General features: G+C 43.9%; 1 protein-coding gene across 4 annotated transcripts; it reads left to right on the top strand.

The window, feature by feature from the left end:
• The first annotated feature begins 869 nt into the window (after nucleotides 1-869).
• gpib (glucose-6-phosphate isomerase b) lies at nucleotides 870-6,826 on the top strand. Of its 4 annotated transcripts, none has more exons than XM_029497608.1 (18): nucleotides 870-1,066; nucleotides 1,266-1,356; nucleotides 1,473-1,541; nucleotides 1,989-2,108; nucleotides 2,243-2,326; nucleotides 2,449-2,595; nucleotides 2,701-2,772; nucleotides 2,862-2,906; nucleotides 2,999-3,052; nucleotides 3,621-3,681; nucleotides 3,978-4,021; nucleotides 4,164-4,316; nucleotides 4,465-4,594; nucleotides 4,756-4,832; nucleotides 5,434-5,535; nucleotides 5,748-5,823; nucleotides 5,902-5,968; nucleotides 6,424-6,826. In XM_029497608.1, the coding sequence occupies exons 1-18, from the start codon at nucleotides 948-950 to the stop codon at nucleotides 6,545-6,547; spliced, it is 1,635 nt and encodes a 544-aa protein (XP_029353468.1). In that variant the 5' UTR covers nucleotides 870-947; the 3' UTR covers nucleotides 6,548-6,826. The 4 variants fall into 4 exon arrangements, with proteins under 4 accessions (XP_029353468.1, XP_029353466.1, XP_029353467.1 ...); XM_029497606.1 differs by having other exon boundaries at nucleotides 871-1,066; nucleotides 5,407-5,535; XM_029497607.1 differs by having other exon boundaries at nucleotides 871-1,066; nucleotides 2,701-2,776; nucleotides 2,866-2,906; nucleotides 5,407-5,535.
• Nucleotides 6,827-10,752: the final 3,926 nt, after the last annotated feature.

The following is a 10,752-nucleotide window of genomic DNA, read 5'->3' as shown; positions in this document are numbered from 1 at the left end:
TTCCATCATTATGCCTCTTTACAGAGTCAACGTGTCCAAGCTACAGACTGAGGTTTTCCTGCCCTCTGCTGTGAGATGAAGAATATCACATCAATTTACGCCACACTTTATGAAATGGCCACTTGGGGGTGGCCGGGTGTACAATAGATTAATAAGTGCACTGCTGCTTTTGTCCTTTTTCATTTAAAGTTAACAAGTTTCAGTCCACATAAAGACTAGGATTTTTTTTTTTTTTTTAAAGAAGCATATTGCGCTCCCCTTTTATAGTAATAGGTAACAGTGATGTTTAATGATTGTGAAAAGTGTATGTTTGACTGGGGCACTGTGATAAAATCCTACTGAACATATAATAAAAATAACAATAACAATAAGGGTTTTTTAACTAATTGAACGAATATGCTGCCTTTTCAAAAGGAAGGATGAAACTCAAATTATAAAATGCCTTTTGTTCACAGTGAAAGACAACAATTTAATGACTCATCCTTGCACTGAAGGGAGAGCAGGCAGAGGACAGGATTTAATGTTATTCATGAAACAGTGTGAAAAGCTCCATCAATTTAAACCTTTTCAATCACAGTCTGAAAAGTAAATCCACATTTTGAAAATATAATGGCATTGATACCACAAAGAGATAAATTGAAAAATGAAAAACTACTCATTGTCTCACCTTGGTTTTTTTTTTAAATACACTTTTATTAAGGGGGAGGGATGAGTCCAAATGATCTGCAGTCCAGTTCCACTGTGTGTTACATGCACCATGTAAACCATGCAGGGCAGTGTGGAGGTGTGACGAGCACAGGCCACTGAGTATAAAGTGTCTCTTGTAGGAGGGGCGACTGTGGATCTGGACTGGATGCCCTTCAAAAAGCTCTCGCTCTGACCTGCTCAGTCCCACTCAGCCTGGCTAGTTGAGCACAGCGGAGCACAGCAAGCACCCTCAGGACACCATGGGACTCACACAGGACCCCAACTTCCAAAAGCTGCAGCACTGGTACACAGCGCACGCCCTCAACCTCAACATGAGGCACATGTTTGAGGCTGACAAGGAGAGATTCAACAAGCTGAGGTATACACCCCACTAAAACACGTTAACAGCACAGAACAGAATCTGTATTATCTGACAGCGTTCTTAGTATTAGTCTGTTGGCGGAGAAATTCAATGCATTAAAACCAAACATTTCAGACTCTGACACGTCTGTTTGACAGGATTTATATTTAGTCATAAAAGTTTCTCATCCCATTGCTGATGTTTTTTGCTTGTGCAGCCTCTCACTGAAAACTGAGGATGGGGACATTCTTCTGGATTATTCCAAGAATCTCATCACTGATGAAGTCATGAAGATGTTGGTTGATCTGGTAACTTCATGTTTACCTTGATGGCTTCTTCTGCTGCCTTGGGCTTGGAATTTGAATGACAATTTCACTTTTTGACAAGCACGTTCAGGTATTGTAACACTTGTTGTCTGTTTTAGGCCAAGTCAAGAGGCATTGAAGCTGCCAGAGAGAAGATGTTCAACGGAGACAAGATCAACTTCACTGAGGTGCAACTGTTTGGCCACATGTCACACTGAACTACTCTATCATAATTCTGAGCAAGATTAGAGCTCACTGAGGTAACATCACTCCTAATCTGGGTGAATCAGCAGGATAACTCCAAACCTGTTCAGACTAGGAGTTCAGAAGATCAGATCCAACCCCATCTACTGACAAACGACAGAGGGCAACAAAAGAGTTTACATTACATTTAAGGTAGCTGAAAGTATTTCTATAATTCAGCCAGGTATGTTGGGCTTTCTTAGTGATAGAGGCCTCTTGTAGGATAAAAAAAAGACATTTCACCACATGACATCAAAACTACAAACAACTATGAGCTTGTTTTTGGTTTGACCAGACACGAGTATAAGCTGTTAAGCAGATTAAGGAGCCAGCAGTAAAGCATCATTGTCATGAGTATAATTGTCTGTGTGTTTTGTTGTGAACACATGAAGGGTCGCGCTGTGCTCCACGTAGCTCTGAGGAACCGCTCCAACACTCCCATCATGGTGGACGGCAAGGATGTGATGCCGGACGTCAATAAGGTTCTGGAGAAGATGAAGGGCTTCTGTCATGTGAGTCAAAGGCGGAACCAATGTGTTTGTTTTTTTTTTTGTTTATTTGTTAGTTTTTTTTACATCACAACAGTGTGAATTTAACCATTTTGGCCATATTGATATTGGTAGATGATTGTGTTTGTTTGCTGCAGAGAGTTCGCAGCGGTGAGTGGAAGGGCTACACAGGAAAATCCATCACGGATGTTGTTAATGTCGGCATCGGAGGATCTGACCTCGTGAGTCACAGTCACAGAAAGATGTCTTTTTCTTGGGCCGTTCATGTTCTAACTCCTTCCTCCCTCAGGGTTCGAGTTTGGGCCACTGATTTTTGTGATCTTGATCTTGAATTGAATTGCAGGGCCCCCTGATGGTGACGGAGGCCCTGAAGCCTTACTCCAAGGACGGGCCACATGTCTGGTTTGTGTCTAATATTGATGGGACACACATCGCCAAGACTCTGGCACAGCTCAACGCTGAGACAACCCTCTTCATCATTGCATCCAAGGTGAGGGGGTTTACTACAAAGTGCCACCTAGTTCACACTGTTTCCACGGTCAGTTTGTGTGAACTCTGTCACAGAATCTGTCTTTGTATTGTGTCTTTTTTACAGACTTTCACCACCCAAGAGACCATTACCAACGCTGAGTCGGCCAAAGCATGGTTCCTGGAACATGCCAAAGATGTGAGTGTGCCGAGGCCTCAGAGAGGAGCGAAGCACATCGTTGAACGGGTTTATATTCTGAATCATGTATGTCTTTCTTGTTCCACCAGAAAGCTGCTGTTGCCAAGCACTTTGTTGCTCTGTCTACAAACGGAGTAAGTTGCAACACATTCCCAGAGGCTACACCCTAAAACTCTGTCCAGACCTCCCACCCTGACTGTCCTGCTTTTCTCCGTCTCTCCCTCAGCCCAAAGTGAAGGACTTCGGCATCGACACGGAGAACATGTTTGAGTTCTGGGATGTGAGTGCTCCTTAAGCCTTAAAGCGGCCTGTACTGTACGCAGGCCTTGTCATTATCCCAACACTTTGATGGGGCAAAAGACAGCAACTATAAATAAACTAGACTTTTGACCTGTGAAGTAGGTGGGACGGAAACGCAGGCCAGCAGCTGCTGGGAAAATCAGAGGCCTGTCTCTTCAGACTTAGTTATTATTGGTAGCGACCTTCTCTCTTGCAGAGGTCACTGCAAAGGCTGGGTTGCATCAAAGGTCAGGGAGCTGCATTTAGTTACATTGTTGGTATTTAAAGGGTCGCAGCTATGATATGGTCCTTATCTTATAGAGAAGACAACTGCTGGTGTCTTATACTCGTTACATGGATAATAAAATTATCCATGTAAATATAAAATTAAATAATAACAATAATAACAATAAAAAGACAGAAGTCAACCAAGTTATTTATTTTTTCAAAAGAATGAAATGATAAGTAGTTCCTGATGAGGTTTAGTTTTGCATAAATCACATTTTGTAAAGGTGTTTTTGTTGAGGTGTGAATAAATTTTCAGTGTAATGTGTATTCTCTTCTTTTAGTGGGTTGGTGGCCGTTTCTCCTTGTGGTCTGCTATTGGAATGTCCATTGCCCTGCACATTGGTATGTACGGTGAAAACACACCCTTTGTATGTTTTTATGAGGTAAAAAACTGACTTTGATAAAAAGGGGAGGTGCAGAAAGCAATGCAAGCGTTATAAAAGCAGCTGTAATGAGATAAAATCATAATATCAGCCTGCTGACATGATCACAGTGATAATACCAAAATACTGATGCTCTGCAGACTGCAGACAGGATTACTACATTCACTATGTGATTGAGTTAGCATACTGTCATGATAAAAAGTATGTATGTATGAATCCAATCAATCATTTACCTTTTCCGTCTCCTGTCATCAGGTTTCGACAACTTTGAGAAGCTTCTTTCAGGAGCTCATTGGATGGTGGGTATATTAGGACAAGATGGAAACATCTTTAGCTCCCCCAAACATTCAGTGAGCTCTCCTGATGAGAAAATACAGAATAAATGAAAGTAAATTAGCATCCTGCCACTGCCCCCCCCCCCTCGCCTCCCCCCTCCTGCAGGACAACCATTTCCGCACTGCTCCTCTGGATAAAAACGCTCCTGTGCTGCTGGCTCTGCTGGGCATCTGGTACATCAACTTCTTCCATGCTGAGACTCACGCCATGCTGCCCTACGATCAGTACATGCATCGCTTCACTGCCTACTTCCAACAGGTCTGCCTCCACTCAGGTCTCTGTGGGAACCTCCACAGAAACATCGACTCCTGATTAACAACATGATTTAGAAGATTACTTTGAATTAGGTTGTTCTAGATTGTCAAAACATACCTCTCACGCTGGGAAATGTCTGTCTGTTCACCAGGGTGACATGGAATCCAATGGAAAATACATCACCAACCATGGAGCACGTGTGAACTACCACACTGGGCCAATAGTCTGGGGGGAGCCAGGAACAAATGGACAGCATGCATTTTACCAGCTCATCCATCAAGGTATCATGACCCAAGATCAGTTGATCAGTATCACTTTCATTCTGGTGACTCAGCTGGTCATATTTTCTAATATCCTCCCAAACTGCTGGCTTTGATAGGTGGATAACTTTCTGCTTTGAGTCACTTCAGCGTGTCATTAATGCAATCTCTGTTTGACTCAGGAACACGCATGGTACCTTCAGACTTCCTGATCCCAGCTCAGACGCAGCATCCCATCAGAGAGAACCTGCATCACAAGGTATCACTGGTTAATCAGCCTCGGGTGTCCAGTCATGCAGTCTGAGTCTGTTTGTGTTTCTCATCTTCCTCTCCTGCCGCATTTAAAGCTATTCCTTCCAAAGTATCTGACATGTATTATATAAAAGCCTGCAGGAGAATGTTCCCATTTTGTAAATATTACACATAATATTGTACCGTTTTATGTTTAATATTTAATTTTCCTAATCTTTCATAAAAAATGTATAAAATGCTCACATATGGTTGTGACTGATCTGGAGTCCTGCTGCAGTTACCTGCATGCGTTTTAATTACCTGGAAATCCTGAGGAATACACACTTTTGAAGACCCATCGATAAAGGTCAAAGGTTGTCCCACCACAGGGGCCAGCTGGACTAAAAGCCACTAAATCTCTCTGCACTCCATGAGCGCTGATTGGACATCATTCTTGCTCCAATGATTACTTTTTGCATATTTAGAAATATGAATGATCACCAATTCAATCCAGAAGGTCATAAATCAAGATGCTGGAACAACAACAGCACAACATAAAGACTAAAGCTTGACCTGGAGGTGTGTGTTTGATGCGGCTGTAGATCCTGCTGGCCAACTTCCTGGCCCAGACTGAGGCCATGATGAAGGGTAAGACCACAGAGGAGGCCAAGAAGGAGCTGGAGGCCAGCGGCCTGAGTGGAGAAGCTCTGGAGAAAATCCTGCCTCACAAAGTAAGTCAGCTGTGTTCTGCAGCTTCCATAATAATAATAAACTTAAACATGAACTCAGGAAGAGGTTATGCTCTCATGTCACCCAAGAGGACCGAGTCATGCTCGGCATGAGGAAGTAGGCCACGCTAACTGTGAGGAGGCAGCTGGTGCCCTCCAGTGACCGTGAAGGAACATAGCAGTGAGTGTGAGGAAATATTTCTTGTTTAATTCAGGTATTCCAGGGAAACAGACCAACCAACTCGATCATCTTCAAAAAACTGACTCCGTACACGCTTGGAGCACTTATAGGTGAGAACGAACTCCAATGAACTGACATTGGAAATCCTATTTCATTTATTTGATGAATTACTCTCTCTTGTTTCTTAGCCATGTATGAGCATAAGATCTTCATCCAGGGTGTAATGTGGGAGATCAACAGTTTTGACCAGTGGGGGTGAGTCACTTTTTTCTACATCTACTGCTCCTGTTGAGCAGAAGACCATTTAATACTATGCTGCGGCCCTAAAAATCAAGTGGCGGGTTTGAATATTTGGCATCAACGTCACAATGAAGAGCTGCAACAAGGTGATAAAGGATATAAATGCAAAACCGTCAGAAAATGTGGGATGTGATGTTAAAAAATCTTCTGGGAAAATGAACAAGGAAACTACATGCTCAGGAGAGAATCAGCCTGAGTGGGTGAAAAGGAGCAGAACTGCTTCAGGATGCATGACGATGGCTGAAAAAAATGTATTTGCCTTATTTGTTATTCTACCTTCATACAATCCTGAAACTCAGCTTTGAAGTCGTGAGTAAGATGGTTGAAAAGCTCAGTTTGATTAAACTCCTTCTTCCCACCCACATCGCTGAACACGTCCTCTCTTTTCTCCTTCCCCTCCATGTCGTCAGAGTCGAGCTGGGCAAACAGCTGGCGAAGAAGATTGAGCCTGAGCTCAAGGACACTGCGGAGGTCCACTCCCACGACTCCTCCACCAACGGACTCATCAACTTCCTCAAGAAGAACTTCGCCTGAGCTGAATGACTTCCATTTTCACTCCACATCATTATCCATCTCATGAGGTCATGAGCTGCAGGAGCAGGAGCTTTGCTCAGGCAGCCAGTCACTCCCACGCAACCAAGCTGAAGCTCTCTGTATGTTTGTGAATACTGTGAATGTCAAACTACTGTCTTTTCTATGTGTGTTACTGTAGTTTACCACTGTGAGGGAAAAAGCTTTTTGTATTGATGTGGTGTGAAGCAGCGAGAGAGATATGTCAGGATAAATGTAGCTGGAATAAATATCTCAACACAGAACAACATTATACTGATGTGTCTGATGTGCAAAAACAGTCGCACACTCAATCTTTCTGCAAACGTTGTGTGTCAAAGAGCTGCTTGTTCCCCGGCGAGCTCGTGGAAGCAGCGCGTCACTAGGTGGCATCAGAGTGCCAGATTTGTTGTTTTGGTGCATTTCAGCCACCCAGTAATCTACCATTTATTCAGTGGAACAAAAGGTCAAAGGTCAGTCCATCTGCACTGTTCCTCTCCACAAATCCCCCAACGCCACATCATCCATTTGGAAAGAAAAACAAACATCTTGGCCCAAACAGCATCTGGACTACGTGCCAATGTTCACCGGCGATGTAGTTAAAACATCATTAGACCTAATCTGCTTAATATTTCAATATTATTTCCTTTATTTATTTCTTCCCATCAACATGAACTCTCACACAGTGATGGCATGAGAAACAACAGGCCACAGAAGAAAGAAGGCACCATGTGATGCCATCAGCCACGATGTGCTAAACAACGCCGACCTTAAATCTAATCATTATCTTTTACTGTCCTCATACTCGCTGCCGAGCACAGTTTCAGAGTGAGTATAAGAACAAACAGAAAGTAAAAAAAAAAAAAAAAAGAGAGAGCGAGAGAGAGAAAGAAATCCTAGACCCCCAGACACTGCTTGGTTTTCAATGCTGTTGCCAGGCAACAATACTTTACTTCAAATTTAACTTGCTCTTTTTATCTCCAGCTTGGAAACGAGATACAGAAGAAGGTGAGTTTGACTGAGGACAGAAACCCTCCTCACAGTCGGATTCAGGATGTTGGCCATTATTTAAACAGTCCAAATACTCAGAAATGAAAAGAAGATTTCTCTCCTCAGATTCATCCCGATTCCATTTTGAGAATTATTGGATCTCATTTGAGCGGTCGGCTGATTGAACGGACAGACGCCTTCTCTGCTCCGCTTTTTGAAGAAGGATGATGTTGAAATAAATAAACAAGCAGCGAGTCAGCATGAGGAAACAAGTGATTAGGAGCTGCCCTGGTTCACTGGAGGGCAGAATAAAAAAAGCAGCATGAAAAAGCCTCCGTGTGCGTTCCTGAGATGTTTGTTGAACAATGGCGGCGCATACCCTCACATTCCACTTCATGCTTTATTGGTCAGGCCTGTCATTCACTTTTTTTTTTTGGAGGGGGGGTCTTTTTTTTTTGCCCTTTTGCCCTGTTAAATAGTCACCCCCACCCCGGGGACCCGACTTGCCCCACTGTGGTGGTCACTATGGCAACTTCAACCCCCTCCTCACCACTTGACTTGACTGTGCTGTCCCAAGTTCATGGCTGTGTCAGATTGGACTGACTAACTGAACTCCACCTGGTTGTTCGGCCAAAAAAACATCTGGTGAGGAGCCACTTCTCCACAACTGCATTCATCATGAGCTCCAGTGCTGGAAGCAGTTTGAGGGTCAGCATCCCTGCACGTAAACTCAGCTCGGGAACCAAGGGGAGGGTGGTGGTGGTGGAGGGGGGGGGCCCTCTGAGGAGAAAAACAGCCTGCAGGTCTGCAGTTGATTTTAATTCTTGCTTGGACGTTGCTGGAATGCTTTTAATGTTCATGTCAACTACCCCCCCCCTCAGGGACCTTCAGGGATCTTACTGTCTTGGGCTAAACATTAGCACATAAACACATGACACGCAGCGCATTAACACCCCCCCGAAAAATGTTTTCCCCAATTTCAAAGTCAGTGGATGTTCCCAGTCTGCCGTCTGAGGCTGCCATTATTGATGGCAGTGACACAGAAACCCTGCAGGCTGTGGAGAAAAAAAAACTGCCACCAAGTTGAGCCCGGCTTCATTTTTTCCCACGACTGCTGAAGTTATATAAAGATTAACTTAAGTATGTGGGCAGAGCTCATCTCACTTCAGCATACAGTAGGACGCATTCCCAAGAGGCTGTGGGGGGGGGGGTCTTACATTTGACGTCCCATGTTGATGTGTGACCATGCGACCATCTGGGAGAGGGAAATGAATTCGACCCTGAATTCTCTGAAAAGAAACTTTCCGAAAAAGATGAAAAATCAAACCGTTTCTGAGTCACGTCATTTCACAGAACGGGTTGGAGGTCCCTTTTAACGGCTCATTTTTGTCCCAGCAGCAGACAGCTGGACTTGTTTGTCCTCCTGGGACGCCCAAGGTCAGTTATCTGTGTGAGGTTTTTGAATACTGAGCACCCATTGGAAGATTTTTATTTGGCTTTTTTTTTTTGCCTGCACTGTGTTTCCTGAATCCACAGAAATTCATCTATTCTGATCGACATCTGGCTCTTATTCAGAATCATAATGCCAGTTAAAAAAAGAATGATAATGAAAGAAAAAAGACATCAGCCTGTGTTGGTCTGCTGCTGATAGAATATCAGATGTTCACAGTGACAGCCGTCTGACTGGGACCAATGACTGCATGCCAAGCAGGAACGTTTGGTTTGGTCACCAGCAGTGAACGACGGACACGCACTCATTTTACATCTGTTTCATGGAAATGATTCAATTCAGCAACAATAAAAACTTAATTCTGTTTTATCAGTTGCACTCACATGAAGTCGTGAAGCTCAGAGTAAAATCAAAGCAGCGGGACGTCTTTTGTAAAAGAAAATGGAGGCGTTTTGTTTCTGGGCGGGTCCAGGTGGCGAGGGGGTGGGGTCAAAGGGGAGCTCCTCCTCTGATTCTCCACATTAAAGTGTGTTTACAGGTGCTGAAGGAAAAACAAAAATCAGGTGAAGCCGCTAAATCTGATTAAAAACTCCTGGTGATGCTTCAAGAGTGGCTGTTAGCAGAAGAAAAGTATAAGAAAAAGACAGATGCTGTTTAAAGCTTTTTATTTCTTTTTGTGGTCAGGATAAACAGAGATGTTTCTGCTGTTCAGTTTGTCGTGTAATTTTCTTTTTGTAGTTAGAGCAGCAGAAAAATGAAATTTGAGCCTCCTCCAGGAGGTGAGAAACTCATCACTTTAGCACTTTAAACCGAAATGTCCTCCGGTGGCTCCGAACCACAAAGGTAATGATTTGAGAAGTTTCCGGTGCTGTGATGTCTTTTCCTTTACACATTTGAATTGAAATTTGACTCTCTTCAGGTGGAGCTCTGAATACTCTCAACTACAGTCACTGAACTTCGACAAGCAAACACATCAAGTTTACTTCCTGTAGAGGAAGGAAACAGACAACAACAACAACAAAAAAAAAAGCAACACTTGATGCTTGAAAATGAAAATGAGAGTCACACAAACCAGAATCTGATTTTTTATTTTTATTTTTCTTTCTGGGGACAAAGGGGACAAAGTGTCAGTAACCGGAGATTGAGAGTGTATGAGGTAATCCTGCGGCAAGCATATTTTCACTCATTTCCTGGCAGTGGAGGGACCTGTGTGCTCCAGAGGGATGGTGTTCTTTTGTGTGCTGTAACAGAGCTCACCTCAAAGCGGATCCCCGGGGGCTCCACTACCTCTACACACACACACACAGACACACACAGCTCCCTGAGTCACAGGGTGGAACCCTCGAACACATAAAGGCCGCTTTGTGCCCCAACTCATGGAGCTGTCAACCAACACCAGCGCGCTCCTCACACTGAACACCACTGTTCAGCTCACAGGAGAGCTCAGTCAGCGGGCAGACACTGCTTTTATGTCCGCCCCCGCAAAATGCATCCACATCTCCGACTGTCTGCCTTGTAAATATACAGCTGCACTTACTGTAATTGAAATTCCAGAGTGAAATGTTGAAAGGCAGCCTCGGCACAGGTGCCACCGTGAAAGGCCTCATTTTCCCTCCTCCTCCGGCGTCCTGCCTCTCGACCGAGGACTTGATTCCTAACTCTCCTTTGGGATCAAGTCAGGCAGCAGTGAATTGGCAAGCATGCACTCAAAAATGGGACTTGAGCTTGAAAGCCACCCACTCACCTGCAG

Source organism: Echeneis naucrates, chromosome 3 (genome assembly GCF_900963305.1).
Source record: "Echeneis naucrates chromosome 3, fEcheNa1.1, whole genome shotgun sequence".
Classification (NCBI taxonomy): Eukaryota; Metazoa; Chordata; class Actinopteri; order Carangiformes; family Echeneidae; genus Echeneis; species Echeneis naucrates.
Note: the sequence above shows the minus strand (reverse complement) of the source record. Positions and strands in the feature narration are given on the sequence as shown.

What these genes read in the sequence shown, in the direction of transcription:
- gpib (XM_029497606.1), top strand. Translation starts at nt 948, where the DNA reads ATGGGACTCACACAGGACCCCAACTTCCAAAAGCTGCAGCACTGGTAC. An exon ending in AGATGAAGGGCTTCTGTCAT is followed by an intron (nt 2,109 to 2,242) that starts GTGAGTCAAAGG and finishes TGTTTGCTGCAG; the next exon opens with AGAGTTCGCAGCGGTGAGTG. An exon ending in CACGCTTGGAGCACTTATAG is followed by an intron (nt 5,824 to 5,901) that starts GTGAGAACGAAC and finishes CTTGTTTCTTAG; the next exon opens with CCATGTATGAGCATAAGATC.